This window comes from Engystomops pustulosus, chromosome 11, assembly GCF_040894005.1.
Source record: "Engystomops pustulosus chromosome 11, aEngPut4.maternal, whole genome shotgun sequence".
Lineage (NCBI taxonomy): Eukaryota > Metazoa > Chordata > Amphibia > Anura > Leptodactylidae > Engystomops > Engystomops pustulosus.
In genome coordinates, this window is record NC_092421.1 from 13,162,572 (window position 1) to 13,187,365 (window position 24,794).

The 24,794-nt window shown below is 45.8% G+C and overlaps 1 protein-coding gene across 1 annotated transcript in view; it reads left to right on the forward strand.

Moving 5' to 3' along the window:
- The window catches only part of RTKN2 (rhotekin 2), a 62,815-nt gene that overhangs the window by 32,245 nt on the left and 5,776 nt on the right, over nucleotides 1-24,794 (forward strand). The window contains exons 6-10 of the mRNA XM_072130023.1: nucleotides 3,022-3,219; nucleotides 4,943-5,037; nucleotides 14,814-14,920; nucleotides 15,052-15,183; nucleotides 17,425-17,590. Coding sequence (XP_071986124.1) covers nucleotides 3,022-3,219; nucleotides 4,943-5,037; nucleotides 14,814-14,920; nucleotides 15,052-15,183; nucleotides 17,425-17,590 — 698 coding nt within the window. The remainder of the gene's footprint in view (nucleotides 1-3,021; nucleotides 3,220-4,942; nucleotides 5,038-14,813; nucleotides 14,921-15,051; nucleotides 15,184-17,424; nucleotides 17,591-24,794) is intronic.

Here is a 24,794-nt window from a genome sequence, read left to right on the forward strand (position 1 = left end):
CAATGCATTTCCTACCCTCGGCTTATACTCGAGAATATATACGGTACAAACCTTTCAACAGACTTAAAGGGAACCTACCACCACGATTCTACCTATAAAGGTAGATCGGGTGGTAGGTGGATGTAAGGGACGTGAGGATAGCTCTTTTTAGAGCTAAGCCTCACGTCCCCGCTAACTTTTGGTAAACTTTATTCCCCTAATATGTAAATTTTGTTATGCGGCTACTGGGCCCTGGAGTAGCCGGGCACGAGGCTACACAGCGCGGGTACTCCACGCCCCCGTAGCCATGTTACTCCTCCTACCCTGATGTGTGCGGCGCGCAGCTCCTCGTAGCTGCGTGCCCACGTCCGACAAGCCGGCGTTCTGCGCATGCGCAGTAGCTCCGGCCTCGGAGCTGTGGTTGCTCAGCCGCGGGCCTGCGTTCTGCACATGCGCAGTAGCCGGCTTGTCTGACGAGGGCACGCAGCTACAAGGAGCTGCGCGCCGCACACATCAGGGTAGGAGGAGTAACGAGGCTACTGGGGCGTGGAGTAGCCGTGCTGTGTAGCCTCGTGCCCGGCTACTCCACGCCCCAGTAGCCGCATAACAAAATTTACATATTAGGGGAATAAAGTTTACCAAAAGTTAGCGGGGACGTGAGGATTAGCTCTAAAAAGAGCTCTCCTCACGTCCCTTACATCCACCTACTACCCGATCTACCTTTATAGGTAGATTCGTGGTGGTAGGTGCCCTTTAATATCAATAGTAAAAGTTGCCTATTAGAAATTCTGTAATCTATATTGTAAGAGATGAGGATAATAATCTTTGTTTCTATAGCGCCATAATATTCCGTAGCGCTTTACAAATCATAGGGGACATATACAAATATATTACATTACAAGAACTAACAATCATTCGGAACAATAGGAGTGAGGACCCTGCTCCCAAGAGCTTAGTCTATTCTATTCTTTCTCCACTCACCAGGCTCTTGTTCTGCTTCACATTCATGCTAAACAGATTTGCCGAGATATAATTATTACTTTTTATTATTATTGAATAAAATCCTGTTCATTTATTTTCTGCAATGGAGCAGATGTGACACAATTAGAATGACCTTCTTGACCCTATTTGCAGTGGACAGATTCATACAAGTACATGAGGAGGGCATCAACATGGGAAATGTTTGTGATTTATATTTCATCGTTCTTTTATAATATCTGTGTAATGCTTATTCAGCACCATCTCATGCCCAAGGGCCCCAGGGTATTTCAATATGAAGGCAGCACGGATATTTATTTTTTCCTTTTCGTTGCTTCTTTTGTGGCAACTGATTTATATTACATTTCCAGGTAATATATTTATAAATGTACCTTTATACGGATTGGCATTTACTGTATAATATGTTGTTGGTTTATTCACTATGGTTCTTTTTCAACATTTGTTGCTGAATTGGCATATTTTTAATGTGATTTAAAGGACACCTGTCATCAGGTCTGTGTCACTAGTCCTGTCACCTCTTCCTGTTGGAGCAGCTCACAAGGATCCCATCCCAGCCTTTATCTAGTTATTTCATACATTATTCATTGTAAAATCATCTATTTTTTATCATGTAAATGAGGCTGGTCACATGGTCAGAGGCAGTGATGTCACCACTGTTACCCCTCCCCTCTCCTCCCCCTGCTCATGTCTGTGTGTAATGTATAGTAAAGCATTGCTAGTGTGTGTGCTGCATCTGCTGACATGCTGCATCCTCCTAATATACAGGTGAGAGACACAGACATCAGCTACACAAGTACCTGACATGTTCTGCTGTAACATGGCTGCCTGGAGCTGCTGTTTCTCTCCTAAACACACACACACACACACACAGGCTGCAGGGGGTGTGGCCACCAGCACCAGGAAGCACACCATTATACAGCCTCACACCATTATACAGGCTGTCAGTCAAGCACTGGGGGTGTGGCTGTGCCTCCCACTCATGAATAGAGTGGACAGCTTGAATATGCTAATGACTCATTGGACATTTCACAGGTCATTTGCATACAGCTTTAGGACCTCACTGCTTAGGTTTACAGGCATGTAGAGGGACAATGAAGGGATAGAGGCAATGCTCTCTAATGGCAGTTTATGAAAATATATTTAGTTTAGGGGGGTTATTTTGCATGACGGGTTCTCTTTAAATGTTACAGTGCATCATATTGCACTATTGTAAACCTTGTTATTGTAGAAAGTTTAATTTTGATCCATACTATATAAAAATTTAGCTTTTAACATTGATCGAAATTGATAGAAATTTAGATTCCGTAAAAGCCGAGTTTTTCAGCACAAAAATTTTGCTCAAAACCCCAAACTCGGCTTATACTTGAATCAATAAAAAAAAAAAAAAAAATCAAAACTCATCTTTCTGGCGCCCCTGCATGTCTTCTATGTGATCAGTCAGGCAGCGGCCTGTGCGATGTCACAGGCACTGCGGAGGAGAGCAGCGGACCCTACTTACATAGGTCCCCGCTACCGGAGACAGCAGATCTCCGGCGGGAACTGCAGACCACGCGGCACGAACAACAGGCTAGCGCAAACCAACTTCTGCCGCGTGGTCTGCAGTTCCCGCTGGAGATCTGCTGTCTCCGGTAGCGGGGATCTATGTAAGTAGGGTCCGCTGCCATCCTCCACCTGAAGAGACCCCCTTTCTGGCTCACCTCTCCGGTCTCCGCTCCGGTCGGTCTCCGCTCTGCCACGCCCCCGGACCTCCGCCACGCCCCCGACCCTGCGCCTTATAGTTCGGTGCGCCTTATATATGGAATTATTCCATATATAAGGCGTTTAGTACTGATGCGCCTTATAGTCCGGTGCGCCTAATGGCCCGGAAAATACGGTATGTATTTTTTTCATGTCTTTTATGCTCCCGTTCATCTTCATTAATATGCAATATGTAAGTTTAATTCTTACGGCGCAGTGCATCTCTTCTGCGTTAGTGTAAAATACACATCTTTTCATTGTGAGTTATGAATTTACAGCACAACAGATGTTTCCTTGCTTTTGCAGCACTGAAGCCAGGCCAGACTTTCAATTAAAGCTGGAAGTCTATAGCTGCGGCTTGGAGGAATCGTCCATAGCAAACACTCCCAAGAAACTTGCGCGGAAGCTTAGAAACTCAATTGGGAAATCTGCAGGGAAGAAATTGAATTCAGAACTTGAAGAATCGGAGCCAGAAGCCTTTTTGTTCTCAAATCCTCACATGCCGTGAGTTTTTTTGCTTGCAACGTTGATTACTATTAACACACATCTATGCGGTCACTGTGTCTTTGTAGCTACATCGCAAACAATGTATGGAATCTTGGAAGGAAAGAAAAGCTTCATTATAGATGTTTTAATTAGTTGAAGCAGAACTGAGGATTATAACAACCTTTTATGTATTAGATTTTCAGAAATATTTTTGCATTAATATATTTCAGCTTTAGCAAATGTTTTTCTAATAGTATTAAGTATTTATAAACTTTCAATGAAATAGGGAAATAATGTTTTGGGAGGAGGCGTCCAAACAACCCATTTAGGGCCATTAATGTTATGTAGTGTTCATCTAATATAAATCTTCAGCAGGGCTTTTAGGGTGATGCCACACGTGGCGTTTTTGAACCCATATTTGGTCTGTTTTTAAGCTGTCCGTTAAAAAATGCACCAGTTTTTGACAGGTTTTACCAATTATCTTAATTATCTTGGTCAAAAACTGATGCATTTTCAAAAAACTCATTCCTTTTTCCAAAAAACGGACCAAAAACGGGTTCAAAACGCCATGTGTGGCATCACCCTGATGTGATGGCACTTCATAGATGCTTGTTTAGGCAATACATTTTCTGAACTTTTATTTAAAGGAAACCTACCTATTTGATGCAGTATGAGGCAAACATACCTTGAGAAGGCTGTAGCTACACTGATGCAGGATCATATCTTGGTTAATCCCTGAGCTGAGTGGTTTTGCTGATAAAACAGACATAACGTTTTGATAATGAAGCTCTGTGGCTTCTATATCTGCTCTGGCGCTTGCTTTGCAGCTTCTCATAGCAGGAGAGTTTCTAGTCATGACTAGTCATGCTTAGATATTCTTAACGTAGCAGCCATTTGCAATTCCAAGCTCCCGTGTAATGTGTAAGCCAGTCTGACCCAGCTTTCCCAAGGTCCTGAATGGTATAATAGTTTTTTCAGCAAAACCACTCAGCTCAGGGATTAACCAAGATATGATCCTGCATCAGTGTAGCTACAGCATTCTCAAGGTATGTTTGCATCAAATCAAATGGTAGGTTTCCTTTAAAAATAAGGAAGTTTGGCTTTAAAACGGTTGTCAACGTTTTTACCCTGTGTTACTCTGCATCTCTTTTTCTTTGGATTTTTACATTAGGATTTGGATTTTTTTTACTCCTCAATTTCCAAGTTGTACTTTCTAGTGGCACAATGGAAAGCCAGAGGAAATAAAAATTCAAATGTGGTATAATTGACAAAAAAATTATATTTTCTTTTGAGCTTAGTCTTTACGGCTTTTACTCTGGGCTCCAAAGGTCACATTAACGCCTGTACAAGCGGCTCATGCGTATAAATACTTATAATTATTATCTAATTTTTTTTTTTCAAGGCCCTCTATAGTTACATATAAATGATTTGTTTATTTAAGGCCCTCTAGGATACTTGGACCATAGGGGGTCTTTATTGCTCATATGATATACTGCAATACAATACTCCTATTGATATTGGTGACCTATTTTATAGATTTTTCTTATGTGGCTTGGTACTAACGTATAACTATATTGCATGGAGTTCTGTTCCTGGGCAATGTTTGATCTGTGAAGTGCAGCTGTCACATGGTCGTTGTGAATAAGCCCTATAAAATTACTTTTTTGGACAAGAGTCAGAGTTAGGTGAATAAGCAGTAGAGGTAATGGATAACTTGTCTGTTTCGTTTGTATCTCTTTAGGGGAGCAAAATACAACCTTCTGGCCCATATAACATTCACGCTGGATAGTGTGGAGGATAGCTTCAGAACTCATACCCTGACTGTAACTGGACATGGTAAGCCTTTTCACAGATATACACATTTAAGAGGAGCTGCTTCCACTCCTGATTATTATACTATTTTGGCAAATTTTTGTGTTTTCCTCCATAAAATTTGACAATTCTGCCATATCTTTTACTCATAGCTGAGAATATTTTGCGCTGATCTACTCTTATTCCTACAACTTTATGAATAAATGTGCAGCATCCATCAATATCCTCTAGTACTGTTATTAATCGTCGCTATTGTTCTGTATTCAAGCCCTGTGATGACACTGGCACTAAAAGCTGCATTGAGAGGGAATTATACATTAAAACACAGGTTATGCTTGTTCACTTTTGGCAAATAATTGCTTGTGTAATGAATTATTACACAAAGTATATTGGGAAATTTTATATCAATTTGTTGCGGTTTTCTAGATCTCTGCTTGCTGTCATTCTGTAAAGAGATTCCTTATTTACTTCCAGTGGATAGGTCCATAGTCATGTGATGTCACACAGGTGCATGGCTCGTTATAGCACACAGCTCTGATTACACACTGCGATATAATGAGCCGTGCACCTGTGTGACCGGGCATGAGCAGAGATATGAGCCGTGCACCTGTGTGACATCACATGAGCAGAGGTATGAGCCGTGCACCTGTGTGACATCACATGAGCAGAGATGTGAGCCGTGCACCTGTGTGACATCGCATGAGCAGAGATATGAGCCGTGCACCTGTGTGACATCGCATGAGCAGAGATATGAGCCGTGCACCTGTGTGACATCGCATGAGCAGAGATATGAGCCGTGCACCTGTGTGACATCGCATGAGCAGAGAGATGAGCCGTGCACCTGTGTGACATCGCATGAGCAGAGAGATGAGCCGTGCACCTGTGTGACATCGCATGAGCAGAGATGTGAGCCGTGCACCTGTGTGGCATCGCATGAGCAGAGAGATGAGCCGTGCACCTGTGTGGCATCGCATGAGCAGAGAGATGAGCCGTGCACCTGTGTGGCATCGCATGAGCAGAGAGATGAGCCGTGCACCTGTGTGGCATCGCATGAGCAGAGAGATGAGCCGTGCACCTGTGTGACATCGCATGAGCAGAGATATGAGCCGTGCACCTGTGTGACATCGCATGAGCAGAGATATGAGCCGTGCACCTGTGTGACATCGCATGAGCAGAGATATGAGCCGTGCACCTGTGTGACATCACATGAGCATAAGGGTGATGCCACACACGGTGTTTTTGGTGCATTTGTAAGAACACGTTTTCAGTCTGGTTAAAAACGCATGCATTTTTAAAACTCATCCGTTTTTGACCGTTTTCCCCAATTATCATAACATATAAACAGGTTGTAAGCAGCCAAACACATGGTAAACGATCCAAAACGGTCAAAAACGGATGTTTTTTCAAAACTGGTTTGTTTCCAGAGGAAGTAAACAATGAAGCTTCCAGTCGAATGACAACAAACCGAGATCTAGAAAGCCGTGAGGAATTGATACAAAAAGTATATTGGAAAATTTTTAAACTTTTCATTACATAAACAGTTGGACAAATCCTTTTAACACCTTAGCGCTCCGCGCCGTAGCTGTACTGCGCAGCTTCCGACGATTAGCGCTCAGCGCAGTACAGCTACGGCGCGAGCGCATAGGATTTTAGAATTGTCACCACGTCTCGCGACGTGGTGACATCGGGACGAGAATTGGGTGACAGAGGCAGGAGGAGTTCCTGTCTCCGTCACCCGACCAATCAAATTGGTCCCGCCCGCCGATCGCCGTGATTGGCCAGTCAAACCTGACTGGCCAATTACAGTGATTTTGGGCTAAAAAACGTGCTTTTAGCCCTTTCCTCTTCCTCCAGCGGCACCATTTTGGTTTGGTATCGCTGGAGAGAGGAGAGAGCGTTACTGTGTGCACCAAAATACACTTTTACACTATCAATAGTGTTCTGATCCTTATCTGATCCCTATTGTTCCCTACAAATTCCCATCCCTATCTGTTTTTTCCTGTGTCCTGTGTGTTCCCTGTGTGATCGCCTTGTGTGATCCCACGTGTCTTCCGTTTTTCCCTGTCTGTCCCTTCTGAACCCAAACACACTTTTCAGTGCGCTGTGTTAGCGTTGTTCTGCACTGGACGCACTTTTCAGTGCGCCGTGTGAATAGCGCTGCACAGAATCTTTAGCAGTCTTAGCGGTAGCTAGTTTGTCTTAGGGCAAGCTAGGTGCATTTGTAGCGCCTTTTTGCGCGGTGCACATAGGTTTTTTTTCGGTGCCTGGTAATATTTTTTTCCAGAGTGCCGTAGGTGTACCCGTACGTAGCTACTTTTTGTGTGTGCCATCTGTGCGGCTGGTCCGTGTGGTTTGGTGTGCATTATCTTTTTTTTTGTGTGCTATTTGTGCGGCTTGTCCGTGTAGTTTAGTGCGCATTATTTTTTGTGTGCTATCTGTGCGGCTTGTCCGTGTAGTTTAGTGCGCATTATTTTTTTTGTGTGCTATCTGTGCGGCTTGTCCGTGTAGTTTAGTGCGCATTATTTTTTTTGTGTGCTATCTGTGCGGCTTGTCCGTGTAGTTTAGTGCGCATTATTTTTTTTGTGTGCTATCTGTGCGGCTTGTCCGTGTAGTTTAGTGCGCATTATTTTTTTTGTGTGCTATCTGTGCGGCTTGTCCGTGTAGTTTAGTGCACATTATTTTTTTTGTGTGCTATCTGTGCGGCTTGTCCGTGTAGTTTAGTGCGCATTATTTTTTGTGTGCCATCTGTGCGGCTGATCCGTGTGGTTTGGTGTGCATTCTCTTTTTTTTTTTTTTTTTGTGTGCTATCTGTGCGGCTTGTCCGTGTAGTTTAGTGCACATTATTTTTTGTGTGTGCCATCTGTGCGGCTTGTCCGTGTAGTTTGGTGTGCATTATATATTTTTTTTTTGTGTGCCTGCTAGACAGTTTATCCGTGTAGTTTGGTGCACATTATCTAATTTTTCTAGTTCTCTATTTTTTTGTGTGCAATGTCTCAGAAGACATACACCGTGTTGGAGGCATATAACATGCTTGCCTCTGACACCGAGTCAGCTAGTGGGGATGATGGTCCCTTTTACTTATCATCATCCTCCTGCTCATCTTCCAGTGACCTGGAAGGACCCCCAAGAAGGCGCCGTAGGGTTCCAGGGACTTCTGCAGGAGAAGTGCCTGGGACTTCTGCAGGAGAAGTGCCTGGGACTTCTGCAGGAGAAGCGCCCGGGACTTCTGCAGGAGAAGCGCCCGGGGCTTCTGCAGGAGAAGCGCCCGGGGCTTCTGCAGGAGAAGCGCCCGGGGCTTCTGCAGGAGAAGCGCCCGGGGCTTCTGCAGGAGAAGCGCCCGGGGCTTCTGCAGGAGAAGCGCCCGGGGCTTCTGCAGGAGAAGCGCCCGGGGCTTCTGCAGGAGAAGCGCCCGGGGCTTCTGCAGGAGAAGCGCCCGGGGCTTCTGCAGGAGAAGCGCCCGGGGCTTCTGCAGGAGAAGCGCCCGGGGCTTCTGCAGGAGAAGCGCCCGGGGCTTCTGCAGGAGAAGCGCCCGGGGCTTCTGCAGGAGAAGCGCCCGGGGCTTCTGCAGGAGAAGCGCCCGGGGCTTCTGCAGGAGAAGCGCCCGGGGCTTCTGCAGGAGAAGCGCCCGGGGCTTCTGCAGGAGAAGCGCCCGGGGCTTCTGCAGGAGAAGCGCCCGGGGCTTCTGCAGGAGAAGCGCCCGGGGCTTCTGCAGGAGAAGCGCCCGGGGCTTCTGCAGGAGAAGCGCCCGGGGCTTCTGCAGGAGAAGCGCCCGGGGCTTCTGCAGGAGAAGCGCCCGGGGCTTCTGCAGGAGAAGCGCCCGGGGCTTCTGCAGGAGAAGCGCCCGGGGCTTCTGCAGGAGAAGCGCCCGGGGCTTCTGCAGGAGAAGCGCCCGGGGCTTCTGCAGGAGAAGCGCCCGGGGCTTCTGCAGGAGAAGCGCCCGGGGCTTCTGCAGGAGAAGCGCCCGGGGCTTCTGCAGGAGAAGCGCCCGGGGCTTCTGCAGGAGAAGCGCCCGGGGCTTCTGCAGGAGAAGCGCCCGGGGCTTCTGCAGGAGAAGCGCCCGGGGCTTCTGCAGGAGAAGCGCCCGGGGCTTCTGCAGGAGAAGCGCCCGGGGCTTCTGCAGGAGAAGCGCCCGGGGCTTCTGCAGGAGAAGCGCCCGGGGCTTCTGCAGGAGAAGCGCCCGGGGCTTCTGCAGGAGAAGCGCCCGGGGCTTCTGCAGGAGAAGCGCCCGGGGCTTCTGCAGGAGAAGCGCCCGGGGCTTCTGCAGGAGAAGCGCCCGGGGCTTCTGCAGGAGAAGCGCCCGGGGCTTCTGCAGGAGAAGCGCCCGGGGCTTCTGCAGGAGAAGCGCCCGGGGCTTCTGCAGGAGAAGCGCCCGGGGCTTCTGCAGGAGAAGCGCCCGGGGCTTCTGCAGGAGAAGCGCCCGGGGCTTCTGCAGGAGAAGCGCCCGGGGCTTCTGCAGGAGAAGCGCCCGGGGCTTCTGCAGGAGAAGCGCCCGGGGCTTCTGCAGGAGAAGCGCCCGGGGCTTCTGCAGGAGAAGCGCCCGGGGCTTCTGCAGGAGAAGCGCCCGGGGCTTCTGCAGGAGAAGCGCCCGGGGCTTCTGCAGGAGAAGCGCCCGGGGCTTCTGCAGGAGAAGCGCCCGGGGCTTCTGCAGGAGAAGCGCCCGGGGCTTCTGCAGGAGAAGCGCCCGGGGCTTCTGCAGGAGAAGCGCCCGGGGCTTCTGCAGGAGAAGCGCCCGGGGCTTCTGCAGGAGAAGCGCCCGGGGCTTCTGCAGGAGAAGCGCCCGGGGCTTCTGCAGGAGAAGCGCCCGGGGCTTCTGCAGGAGAAGCGCCCGGGGCTTCTGCAGGAGAAGCGCCCGGGGCTTCTGCAGGAGAAGCGCCCGGGGCTTCTGCAGGAGAAGCGCCCGGGGCTTCTGCAGGAGAAGCGCCCGGGGCTTCTGCAGGAGAAGCGCCCGGGGCTTCTGCAGGAGAAGCGCCCGGGGCTTCTGCAGGAGAAGCGCCCGGGGCTTCTGCAGGAGAAGCGCCCGGGGCTTCTGCAGGAGAAGCGCCCGGGGCTTCTGCAGGAGAAGCGCCCGGGGCTTCTGCAGGAGAAGCGCCCGGGGCTTCTGCAGGAGAAGCGCCCGGGGCTTCTGCAGGAGAAGCGCCCGGGGCTTCTGCAGGAGAAGCGCCCGGGGCTTCTGCAGGAGAAGCGCCCGGGGCTTCTGCAGGAGAAGCGCCCGGGGCTTCTGCAGGAGAAGCGCCCGGGGCTTCTGCAGGAGAAGCGCCCGGGGCTTCTGCAGGAGAAGCGCCCGGGGCTTCTGCAGGAGAAGCGCCCGGGGCTTCTGCAGGAGAAGCGCCCGGGGCTTCTGCAGGAGAAGCGCCCGGGGCTTCTGCAGGAGAAGCGCCCGGGGCTTCTGCAGGAGAAGCGCCCGGGGCTTCTGCAGGAGAAGCGCCCGGGGCTTCTGCAGGAGAAGCGCCCGGGGCTTCTGCAGGAGAAGCGCCCGGGGCTTCTGCAGGAGAAGCGCCCGGGGCTTCTGCAGGAGAAGCGCCCGGGGCTTCTGCAGGAGAAGCGCCCGGGGCTTCTGCAGGAGAAGCGCCCGGGGCTTCTGCAGGAGAAGCGCCCGGGGCTTCTGCAGGAGAAGCGCCCGGGGCTTCTGCAGGAGAAGCGCCCGGGGCTTCTGCAGGAGAAGCGCCCGGGGCTTCTGCAGGAGAAGCGCCCGGGGCTTCTGCAGGAGAAGCGCCCGGGGCTTCTGCAGGAGAAGCGCCCGGGGCTTCTGCAGGAGAAGCGCCCGGGGCTTCTGCAGGAGAAGCGCCCGGGGCTTCTGCAGGAGAAGCGCCCGGGGCTTCTGCAGGAGAAGCGCCCGGGGCTTCTGCAGGAGAAGCGCCCGGGGCTTCTGCAGGAGAAGCGCCCGGGGCTTCTGCAGGAGAAGCGCCCGGGGCTTCTGCAGGAGAAGCGCCCGGGGCTTCTGCAGGAGAAGCGCCCGGGGCTTCTGCAGGAGAAGCGCCCGGGGCTTCTGCAGGAGAAGCGCCCGGGGCTTCTGCAGGAGAAGCGCCCGGGGCTTCTGCAGGAGAAGCGCCCGGGGCTTCTGCAGGAGAAGCGCCCGGGGCTTCTGCAGGAGAAGCGCCCGGGGCTTCTGCAGGAGAAGCGCCCGGGGCTTCCACTGACCCCACATGGGTAGCCCCAGATAATTATACCCCTCAGGTCCCTGACTTTACGGGCCATCCTGGAATTAACTTTGACACGACAGGGCTCAGAGCTGTGGACTTTTTTAAGTTTTTTTTTGATGAGGCGCTGCTGAATATTATTATATTTCAGACAAATCTCTACGCTGCACAACATATTGCCCAAAACCCCACGTCCTTTTATTCACAACCCTACAGGTGGACCCCTGTCACTGCAGCAGAGATGCACAAGTATTGGGGCATAATACTCCTCATGGGGATAGTAAAGAAGCCTTCAATCAGGGACTACTGGAGCACAGACATACTGTACCACACCCCCATGTTCCGCATGGCAATGAGCAGGATGCGCTTTGAAGGCATCCATAAGTTTTTGCACTACACTGACAACACACAGTGCCCACCCAGAGGTGACCCCAGTTATGATCGGTTATTTAAGGTCAGGCCCATATTAGATCATTTTAGTGCCAAGTTTGCCCAGGCATATACCCCCGCCAAACATGTGAGCATAGACGAGTCCCTGGTACAATTCAAAGGGAGACTTCAATTCCGCCAGTACCTGCCCAATAAGAGGGCAAGATATGGTGTGAAGATGTATAAGCTGTGCGAAAGTTCATCAGGGTACACATACAAGTTTAGGATATATGAAGGGAAGGACTCCACTATAGTGCCCCCAGAATGCCCCCCCTTCCTGGGTGTTACAGGGAAGATAGTGTGGGATTTAGTGCACCCACTGCTGGACCAGGGCTACCACATCTACTTGGACAATTTCTACACCAGCACCACCCTGTTCAAGTGCCTCACTTCCAGAAATACTGCGGCATGCGGCACTGTACGCAGAAATCAGAGAGGTCTCCCTAAGTCGCTGCTTGGGCAAAAACTTAAAAGGCACGAAAGCAGGGCACTATGCAGCGACTCTGTATTGTGTGTGAAGTACAAGGACAAGAGAGAGGTCCTTGTATTAACCACAATACATGAGCACACCACCACCCCTGTCCCAGTACGAGGTGCCAGTACAGAAGCCCCCAAGCCAGACTGTATTTTAGATTATAACAAATACATGGGAGGGGTGGACTTGTCTGACCAGGTGCTTCAGCCGTACAATGCCATGCGGAAGTCGAGGGTGTGGTACAAGAAGCTGGCCGTGCACATCATGCAGATGACATTGTATAATGCTTATGTGCTGCATCGATATGCCGGCCAGAGGGGAACTTTCCTGGAATTTCAAGAGGTGGTTATAAAGTACTTTCTTTTTGGAGACCAGGAAGGGGGGAGTGCTAGCACATCTGGAAGTGAGGCCACATCACGTATTGTACCAGGGCAGCACTTTCCAGGAGTAGTTCCCCAAACAGCCAGCAAGGGAAGGTCACAAAAGAGGTGCAGGGTGTGCTCCAAAAATGGCATTCGGAGGGACACCATTCATCACTGTGAGACATGCCCAGAAAAACCAGGGTTATGTATGAAAGATTGCTTCCGAATTTATCACACACCCCTGGATTTTTAGAGTACCCTGTTGTTACCCTGACGCACAGCTTATACATAATGCCGCATGCCGCACCTTCCCTTCTAAGCCCTGCCATGTGCCCAGCCTGTAGATTACTGTCCCGTATGCTTTACCCGGGAAAACATGCATCATGATTTTTAGGGTGTTTGTCTCCCATGGCAGCAGCTGGGCACAAAATGACATAATGGATATTTTTTACTATGCACTATCCATTATGCACTTTTTCAGGGGTCCACCTGTGGGGTTAAAATGCTAACTATACCCCTAGATTAATTCATGGAGGGGTGTAGTTTCCAAAATAGGGTCAGTTCTTAGGGGTTTCTACTGTACTGGCCCCTATTGGCATCTACAAATCTTTCATGATGACAAAAAGAAAAAAAAAATGTACAATGTCTGTGCTCCAACATGTTATTCCCTTTTGAGCCCTGCCGTGTCTCCATCCTACAGATTATTGCCTCCTATGGGGTATTGCCCTAACCGGGGTAACCCGCAGAATGATTTTTGATGTGTTTTTCCCCAGTGGCATGAGTTGGGCAAAATACTTTTGTCACTTCAATGGCATATTTGATAAATTGCAATACAATTGTTTCTCTGCACTACTCACTTTGTATTACATTTGAGCCAGCACCTTAGGGGTTAAAATGCTCATACAAGCCTACATACATTCTTTGAGGGGTGCCCTTTCCAAAATGGGTTCACTACTTGGGGGTTTCTATTGTACTGGTACCTCGGGGGTACCCCCCATTACCAATCTAGTGAAAACGAAGCTTGAAAACCTAAATTGTGCTTCTTTCTTCCTGACCCCTGCCGTGTGCCCAGCCTGTAAATTATTGGCACATGTGTGGTATTGCTGTACTCAGGACAACCCGCAGAATGATTTTTGGGGTGTTTGTCTAAAGTGGCACGGGTTGGGCACAGTATATGAGGCACTAAAATGACATTTTTGAGATAAAAACGCAATTTTTACTCTGCACCATTTACTTTGCATTCAATTTTGACCAGCGTGTTGGGGGTTAAAATGCTCAACACAACCACCGATAAATTCTTTGAGGGGTCTAGTTTCCGAAATGGTGACATTTTGGGGGGTTTCTATTGTACTTTTACTTCAGGGGCTCTTCAATTACACTGTGGCACCACAAAATATTTGCAGCCAAATTGGCCTTCCAAATTCCCAGTATCGCTAACTCTGTTCTGGACATCGCTGTGCGGGGAACCAGCAGCTGACATCCACATGTCTGGTATTGCCATACTCGGAAGAAGCAGGGCAAGAAATTAGGAATATATATTTACCTCAAATTCCTTCTGAATGTATCCATTTTAGGGCTAAATTGGAAAGATTGAAATCAAAAATTGAAATTTCAAAATTTCCACTCCATTTTCATATGCTTCCGGAAAAATAATTAAAGGGTTAACAGACTTCTTAAATGCTGATTTGAATAGGTTGAGATGTTAGGTTCATAAAATGGTGTTACTTGTGGGGGTATATAGTACATAAGCCTTTATAGGGCTCTTCCAAACTGAATTGATCACCAAAAAGTTCGCATTTTTCAAATTGCAAGAAAATCTGAGAAGTTGCTACTAAAACTTCAAACCTTCTCACATCCATAAAAATAATGGAAACGTAAAACAAATTATGGATATAAAAAGAAGACCAATGGCAAAAGGTTTCTATCAAAAAAAATTTGTGGAATCACTTTTTGTCTAAAAATTATAACATTTGAAACTTTGAAAATAGTCATTTTTTTCAAATTTTTCCTAAATTTTTGAATTTTTACCCCCCAAAAAAGGAACGGATCACCGAAATGACACTACTAACATAAACTACAATGTCTCACGAGAAAACAATCTCAAAATCACAGAGATATCTTAAAGCGTTGAAAAGTTATTACCACAGGAAGAGACACTGGTCAAATTTCAAAAAAAAGTTGCGAGCCTTAACCTGCAAACAGGCTGCGTCCTTAAGGGGTTAAGGAAGTAGCTTCAGCGATTGTGGGACTTATTACGTGATCCCTGGGGCACAATGCAGGACACAGTTATTGGGTCTTATTACACTTGTGTTACAATTTAGAAATAAACTCTATTTCTGTTTGTTTTATAAAACAATATACTATAATAAATGCCATTTTTTGTTTTGTCATCTGCAGAAGATTCTTCTTTTTGGCTTCCGTTGTACGGCAATGTTTGCTGCCATTTGATTGCACAACCTACGTGTATGACAGATGAAGTTATTTCTGGATTTCTTAACCAGCAGGTAAGAGCTTGTTTCTAAACCATTACTGGATAATTCACTCAATGACTTTCTCTTGGTGCTTTTGTGTATTGCAGCTCTTCCCATACCCCCCCCCCCCTTTCAGTAATTTAATGTGTCATTCTTTCATGCAGGAAATGGTTGGTGATGTTCCTAGTTGGATAAGACTGTACTGTGTGCTGAAAGGTGGGAACCTTTATTGTTATTACACACCAGAGGAAATTGAGGCTAAAATCGAACCCACTATGACCATTCCTGTTAACAAGGTAAACTGTATCCATTTAGTAATTTTTTGTTAATCACAAAACTAAATGCGTTCATTATATTTATAGTCTCTGTTGCTTTCTGTATACAAAAGTTTCAACTTCTGGGACAGACTTATACTTTTTCATTTTCTCTTTAACCCCTTTCCGGCACTTGACGTAATAGCACTGCACAGGCAGCAGTGACTTGCCACCCAGTAAAACAAATGAGGTTTCCTCTGCATCAGTTTTTCGTTAGTAAAATTTTACAAATATATACAAATTTTGATAAATTGGGTATCCCTGTAATTGTAGTGATCCATAGAATAAAGATTAAATATTTTTGTGGTACAGTGAATGAAGCAAAAAATCCAAAACAAAGCAAATCTGCTCTGAATGCCGCACTTGCCCTTTTCCACTGACAACATCCAAGCTTCCACTAACTGACAACATTCAAGCTTCCGCTCACTGACAACACACACCCCTCCCCCACTGACAACATTCAAGCTTCCACTCACTGACAACACACACCCCTCCCCCACTGACAACATTCAAGCTTCCACTCACTGACAACACACACCCCTCCCCCACTGACAACATTCAAGCTTCCACTCACTGACAACACACACCCCTCCCCCACTGACAACATTCAAGCTTCCACTCACTGACAACACACACCCCTCCCCCCACTGACAACCTTCAAGCTTCCACTCACTAACAACACACACCCCTCCCCCCACTGACAACATTCACGCTTCCACTCACTGACAACACACACCCCTCCCCCACTGACAACATCCAAGCTTCCACTCACTGACAACACACACCCCTCCCCCCACTGACAACATTCACGCTTCCACTCACTGACAACACACACCCCTCCCCCACTGACAACATCCAAGCTTCCACTCACTGACAACACACACCCCTCCCCCCACTGACAACATTCACGCTTCCACTCACTGACAACACACACCCCTTCCCCCCACTGACAACATTCACGCTTCCACTCACTGACAACGCACACCCCTCCCCCACTGACGACATTCACGCTTCCACTCACTGACGACATACATCCCCCTTCCCCACTGAATCTCCCCCTCACTTACAACATACGTCCCTCCCTGCAAAAAGTCACACTGAAATCTTCAGGTTTTTACATTTTTCTCCTCCCTCAAGATAGTTAGTTATTTAAAAAATATTATTAAGAGCAGGCCGGGGTAAAGAAAAGTAAAAATAAAACAAAAACCCAGCCTCTTTAGCACCAAGTTCCTGCGTCACTTTCTGGTTTCAGCACTGCGCCCAAGCAGAAGTTCAGGAGACCTGTTTCATCCAATCAGTGGCCTCCTCCGGCATGGGACGATCACTTCCTTTACAAGGAGGCCAGTCAGTGAATGAAGTGAATCCGGTGACCCCTGAACTTCCAGCCGAACCCAGCGAGGAGTAGGGGGGGAGCAGTCTGAGAAGCCGGTGGACATTACACAGACATAATGAGGGGAACCACACCAGAAAAGGAGGGTGCCGTGTGCTCATTAGTTTTGACATTTTTCATTGTGAACCAATGCTGCTACAATTAACCCCCTCTTAGCTGAAGTATTCTATTGTTCTATTCTGTTCTATTTCTGTTAAACGCGGGTTTACATGTCACAGAATGCGCTAGCAATCTGCTGCAGTTGTAAAGGCTGTACAAATGAATGGCAAAAAAATCTATGTGAATATTTGTATATATAAGCAGTCCCCGGGTTACGTACAAGATAGGGTCCGGAGGTTTGTTCTTAAGTTGAATTTGTATGTAAGTCGAAACTGTATATTTTATAATTGTAGATCCAGACAAAAAATTTTTTTTGCCCCAGTGACAATTGGAGTTTAAACATTTTTTGCTGTGATGGGTCCAATGATTATCAATAAAGCTTCATTACAGACACATTACATCTGATCATTGCAGTCTGGGACTATAGTAAAGCATCCAGAGAGGTCACCGGAGGTCAGAGGGGTCTGTCTGTAACTATGGGTTGTTTGTAAGTCGGGTGTCCTTAAGTAGGGGACCGCCTGTACTGAAGAAAATAAAATAAATCCCATGTTCCATTCCATGAATCTCTGTGGATTTTACTCGTTTATTTTTGCCCTGGAAAGCAATCTGCATTGTGTAAACCCGCCCTCTTGTTTTTCTTGTGTAATGATATAGACATTTTTGTCTTTTTTTTTTTTTTTATTTTTTTTTTTTCAATAAACTATTTGAAACTTTGACATTTTATTTCTTTTCAGGAAACGAGGATCCGTGCAGTGGAGAGAGACTCCAAGAAAAGAACTAACAGTTTTACAGTTCTCAACCTGGTGTCTGGAGAGGCGCTAGCAAAAATATTCTCCGCTGACAGCAAAGAAGAACTTCAGAAATGGATGGAAGCCTTCTGGCAGCATTTTTACAATCTCAGTGAGTGCACACCTAGACTAGTTTTCTGGAAAAAGTGTCCTCCTGAAACATAAGGAGGAAACTGGCGCTAGTAACTATTCAGATGAAAGAAACTGATTAACACCTCAGACGTAAAAAAAAAAGCCAAAATTTTATATTTTTTTTAATCCATATTAAAACAAAACTTCCCATTATACCAAATGGTTAGTGAGCCCCACAATAGACTGACACATCTAGACTGGTGAAGTCTCACTAGAAGGTAAACTCTACACTGTAAAGCTACAAGCAGATACCACAGAATCGGCTATTGAGCATAGGTGATGAGCACAGCTCGGCACTACCCCCCACAACACTATCATAGAATTTTGGCTACACAAAGTTGCAGTTTAAAGATTTTACAAATTCATGAGCAACATTTTTTTTTATATACTTTTTATTTAGTTTCACAAAATACACAAATAACATACTTAACAGTATTACATAATTCATCACAACACAGTAAATCAAAATATCATACAATTTTCAACCCCCCCCCCCCCCTACCCCCCCCCCCACTCCCTATGCATTATTATAAAGCAAAGCAACATTTTTTTTTTACATTTTTATGTTGCTCAGAGTTTCCATGGTTGGCCATTCCAGGTGTATAAATGTATCAGTTAACATAAAAACGTAAAATAAAAAACATGAATTAGTGTTTGGAAATTGGACAGTGGAGGTCCATCCGAGGATAGAAATTAGGCACTTCTACCATGTCCGCTGGCTCCTACAATGAAAACCCTATTGAATGCCATCATCGGTGTTCTAGCTTTTCCCTGCTATGGGGGATATGGATTAGGCAATGAAGCTAAAGAATAGACAGGCTCTGGTAATGTCCCTCCCCAATTCACATGTACCATAACCACCATCTGTGGTCTCTAAATGTATGTGTATTCCTACCCCTACCCTGCAGTGGTATTAGTTTAGGGGGGGGGGGGGGCAAACACATGACAGATTGAATTTTAATTCCTCTAAGGGCTCATTCACACGGCCGTTCATGGGGGATGTACATGCGGCCGCATATGGCGATGGGAATAACACCGATCCGCGCCACACTCTGCAAAAAGATTGTGCGGCCAATGGGAGGAAGGGTCACCTCCTCCTCACCTGCAGCGCACGGCGGGCATACCATGTGTGAATGAACCCTAAAGTTATGCCCAATTTGTTATATTTGGCATAAATACAAATATAAATAATACAAAGATTTAAACAAACATGCAGCCAGCGTTGACCAATTATCCACTTATTGGCCATATCACATCCAGTGGGGCAGGGACCAGAGAGCTGGTGTTGACATGGGTAACTTTCTATTGATTTATTATTATAATTTTTATATTGCACGGACTTTATTATAATTTCCAAATTAGCTGGACAGCCCTCCCCCGTGAGCTTGTTGTTGAATCGCATCTCTCCGCTTACCAAAATGAAAGACCTTGATGACTCGTGGCTCTCTTCTCTGTGAGGTCCTGCCGTGTGCTACACGTCTAAGCCCTTATTTTTTATTTTGTGCCATATAAAGGGGCATCGCGCCATGTTTACAGGGTTGGCTGGTTGTTGGCGTGGACACAAACGTCTACCTTAAAATCGCTCCATAAACATTTGGTTTGTTGTAGTCTTGACTGGGCGGCATTGTACACACTTTCCTTGTAGCATTTCTTACCTGTTATTTATACTGCTAGGAAGTGTCATCTCAATAGGATAAATATACAGTGGGAAAAGTTTATTTTTACTCCATTTTTCAATACATTCTCCACTAAAAACATTCATTTCAGTTGATAAACATGAGTGGGGGCTTCAGTGCGAGTGTACAGTGTGTATAGCGCCGCTGCCAAGGCGAAATGAGATGCCATTAATACTGCTACAGCCGGGCCATAAATGCATCTCGGGGCTGTGAAGCTTTGGTTACAGAGGGAAATATTTCGTGTTTTATTTCCAAACAACGTGGGAAATAAGAAGTCCTTTCAATGCAGTTCAAAACGCAAAGCCTTCTATTTATTCATACGAGCCACCTATTTTAGAATTTGCAGAATGCCGCAACGGGATGTTTAATGATTCTGTGTTTTTCCAAAGGGGGTGGTCTAGGGTTAGAAATGAAATAGTTAGTGGACCACACTGTGCATGGTGTTGGAGCATTGATAACAATTCATTATCCATGCTAAAAACAAAAATATTGATGTATCAAACACCTGTATCGCCTCTTCTCAGAGTACAGGCAGTCCCCGGGTTACATACAAGATTGGTTCCTTGGGTTTGTAATTAAGTTGAATTTTTATGTAAGTCGGAACTGTATATTTTATCATTGTAACTACAGATAAAATTATTTTTGCCCCAGTGACAATTGGATTTTCCAAATTTTTTGCTGTAATAGGACCGAGGATTATCAATAAAGCTTCATTACAGACACCTTACAGCTGATCATTGCAGCCTGGGGCTATAGTAACATCCAGAGAGCTTCACCAGAGGCCACAGGGGGAAGAGGGGTCCGTCTGTAACTAGGGTTTTTCAGTAAGTAGGTAAGTAGGGGACCGCCTGTACATGGAGAATAGATCAGGAAAACAGCTCTGTTTTCGGTGTAATTGCCAGACCAGTTTACCACAGCTCAGCTCCCATTCAATTGAATGGGAACTGGTCTAAACAGCTCATTGATGGGGACGCCCGGTGTGACATCCTACCAATCTGAGCAATTTGCCCTTCAAAAGGTATGTCATCTTTGGGTCTGAAAACCTTTTCTGAACTTGGGTGCTGCACATATGTTTTTCATATCCATAGAAGAAGGCAGGATAAAAAGATCACTTATGTAGCTCAGCAATAGGGGGAACTGGTAATGTATAGGCTGCTGCCAATGTACACTCCTCACCCCACATTCAGAAGGGAAGGGGGGGGGGGGGTTGGCGTTGTATCCCACTCTATAGTCATAGAAGTGTAGAAATATGTTGTCACTTATTTGGGCCGCTGGTTGGGAGGTCTTTTCACACCCTGACACTGAACTGAGTGGGGGCACAGATTGCTTAATATATTAATTCCTTTTTAAAATGCAATAACGAGAGACAAAAATAAATGCTGAGTTCTATTAAGCTGCTCCAAAATAGTTGTTTAAGGGTAGCAATGGTGGATATATAGAACTTTGCTAATAGAGAAGCTCCTGGTTTCCTCTGTCGTACAGCTCAGGCCTTGGACTTGTAAATCATTCATCAAGCATAGCGGCCCACATTTACTAAGGGCTGCTGTTTTATGGTGGACTTTGCATGTTGTTTTTAGTGCAAACTGCTATTTATACAGGTATTTATAAAGTCTCAGACACATTTGCGTAGCGGCTTCACTTTATCCAACACTGATAGGGGAGTTCTGGTGCTCAGACAGAGTTTATCATGCAGACAGAATTGTGTTGCACGACCTACGTTAAGGTGCACCAAAAAAAGTTGGTGCCTTCTGTTGGAGCAGTGCAGGGGGCGCCGGATTCATGAAGAACATGAGACACAATTCATGAATCTGTCGCAGGCTGCAGTTGGCACTAGTTTGGATAAATGTAAGCCCGTGTGTCTGGCGATTGTTAGGTTATGTGAACTCTTTTCAGATCCATTCTTGTGATTTGTATTTTTAGGAAGTATTCCTCCTGTAAAATCCTTCTCTTGCTGGATCTGACTTCCCCTTCTCCCTGTCGCTATTGTCCCCTGCGAGTACAATTGGCACAAGCCGCGTTCATTCCATTTGCCTGAAGCTTGCATCTAATTAAACATTTTCTCCAGGAATAGACAATGAAATATTGTCTGTTTTTTTTTTTTTCTTTTAGATTTAATTACCGTGTTTATGGCGTTTTTAAAAACTGCCTTACTTTTTCTGCCTTTACAAAAAGAAAAAAAAACCCACATGTGTCTCATATTTTGTAACTCTTCCATGGTACTAAAATTTCTTACTTTTGTGTTCTTTTTTTTGAAAATTATGCTAATGAGCCAGGAGGGCTTTGGGTGCGTTACCAGAGCCACTCTGTGTTGTTGCATCAAATGTTGTTTATACTCTAGGTCAGTGATGGCAAACCTTTTTTTAGAGGCCGAGTGCCCAAACTGCAACCCAAAACCCCACTTATTCATCGCAAGGTGCCAACCAAAAATTAAAGCAGCAACTTATTGCTCCCTGTTCAACAACTTTCAATCATATTGAGGATATCAATACAGTAGAAAGATGGAAAATGTTCATCATTTTAGCTTCTTTCCAGTTTCCCTCTGTACGCAGAGAATTGTGTGGCCTGCAGGAGGTCCTCCAAAGATAATTCAGCCCTGTCTACACATTCTCCCTCTTCCTACAGTCCCAAGTAGCAAAGCAAATTCTGAAATATGACTGAAAGAAGCATCTTTTAAATTGCTTGGGACTGCAGGAAAATTCTTTGAGTCTTGTCTGATGTGCTGGGGCGATGGCCCGGGTGCCCACAGAAAGGGCTCTGAGTGCCGCCTCTGGCACCCGTGCCATAGGTTCGCCACCACTGCTCTAGGTGCTGTATGACAGTAATATTAATAATTTTATGGCAGTAATATAAATCACTATATTTGCTATATTTGCTTTTTATTTCCATATTGATAACCTATCCATATCAGATAAGTAGAAGCAATAAGTAATGCAATATGTATTCTACATATTCTACACCAAACAATATATCAGATGAGGCATTTTACTTTACAATATACTCCATAGTTGTTAACATGACCTTACCTCCTTCCCAAAAATCTTTACACAACGTAACTAGAGGCTTAAAGCCGTTATATATCTATGGCAAGCGAGTTATTTGCCCATGGTGCTTAATAATAGCTAATCATCAGAACTCATTGCATAAAAACTAAAACGGAAGACCAGAAAGTCAAAAGGCCAAACCACAATACTACAAAGCCTAGACCAGGGCTGGACAGACGAGACACAGGACACAGTAGGACAGTAGAAAATTGGGGAGGGGGGGGGTTTAGAGGGGGTGTTTATCATGGAACTACAGCATAGCTACATACATGGATGTAATGTTTTGATGGCTCGGGAAGGCCACAGTTACCTTCCATAGTACATGACACTACAAATGCAAAAAGAATCCCACGGCTCCCAGACTTTATAAAAAGCATCCATTGTATTATTGAGGGAGTAAAGGAAGACAAAAAGTTGCGGCACTCACCCAATCAATCTTCTTTATTTAAAGCCATACATAGGGCAGGGAGGTGTGGCACGGTAAAAGCTCCGGCGACGGTCCGTTTCACGCACTCCTGCGCTTCGTCTAGCCGTCGTTTGTCCTAAAATTAATAACGGTCTCAAATTTCCACATATATTTGTGAATAAGAAAGGGGTCCTCTGCGGGAGCAGAAAGAATTTGAAAGATTGTGGATATGGCCCCACTTTACTGAAGTCCCTTTTTACAGAGACTTTCGAATTCAGTTGGTTTGGGTGATACAACGGACCCGAATTGACCCATTACAAAGTGCCTGACCTGGAGCTAATGATGCCACTCTTCTCCAGGCTAGTTGTGTTCCTGCTGAAGGTAGTCAAACTGCCCCAGCTACAACGGAAGGGTATCCGCCATATCTACCACTCCTGCCCTGGACCAATTTCATCACCATGGCGGCTGTTAGACTATCTGGTAGGAAAACCCCTTTTAATGCCCTTGTTAAGAAAAGAGATTCAGAATAAAAAATATTTTTTTTGTGTAAAAGGAATTGATGGAACATTCAATACTTTCAAGTCCTATTTATCAGCGCTGGAATTGCGTCCAAGGTCGCAGAGAACTTTAGAACCTTGTTCGTGTGATTAACATTCTGTTCCCGTGTGCTGCTACATAATGATAATTAGCTGTACACTGAAATTCCAAAGGATTGATATTATATGAAGCCTCGTCCAGCCACACAACTTTATCCAAGGTTAATCGTACCCTTTTAATAATGGTTCTGTATTTTTTCTACATCCAAATGTAAAACGGGAGAGGCCAGTTATTGAAGGAAGTACAGGCGGTCCCCTACTTAAGGACACCCGACTTACAGACAACCCATAGTTACAGACGGACCCCTCTGCCCCATGTGACCTCTGGTGAAGCTCTCTGGATTCTTTACTATAGTCCCAGACTGCAATGATCAGCTGTAAGATGTCTGTAATGAAGCTTTATTGATAATTCTTGGTCCAATTACACCAAAAATTTTGAAACTCCAATTGTCACTGGGGCAAAAGAAAAAAAATTGTCTAAAACTTCCATTATAAAATATACAGTTTCGACTTACATACAAATTCAACTTAAGAACAAACCTCCAGACCCTATCTTGTATGTAACCCGGGGACTGCCTGTATCTATCTATCCATTCAGTCTTGTCCATTGGTACAGCCTGACAATAGTGAAGGTTATAAAATAATGGCGCGGTGTTAATGAGCCGGGTAGTTACCCTGTTATCAGCAGCTGACAGCCCGGTATGATCCCGGTTGGAACAGCTGTTGAACACGTTCTTGACATTCCCTGACAGCTGCTCGCAGATCGGATCATTCACCAAACAAACATTTACAATCCCATAATGATTTAACACTTTGGGTCTGGCGATGCTGAGTACTGGGATAATGGGATTAGAAATTCAACTGGGTTTCCATGTGGTGGAGGTGAAGGATATCATCACCATGTACTAAGGTGGTTTTGGTTTTCTATCTAGTTTTTCTTCAACATTCTAAAAATAAGAATCCTGTTGGATACAGAGATCAAATATTGTGTTTTTTTTTTGTTTTGTTTTTTTTAATTGGGGGTGCGTTTGGTGCTGTAGGTCAACACTCTCTCTATACACAACATTGAGGAGCCTTGAATAAATTGTTATATATTCTCTATCATCTATCCATCTACCTATCTATCCATCTACCTATCTATCCATCTACCTATCTATCCATCTATCCATCTACCTAATCTATCTAATCTATCTATCCATCAATCAATCAATCTATCTATCCATCAATCTATCTATCTATCCATCCATCTACCTACCTATCTAATCTATCTATGCATCCATCTACCTATCTATCTATCTATCTATTCATCCATCTACCTACCTATCTAATCTATCTATCCATCCATCTACCTACCTATCTAATCTATCTATCTATCCATCCATCTACCTATCTAATCTATCTATCCATCCATCTACCTATCTAATCTATCTATCCATCCATCTACCTATCTAATCTATCTATCCAT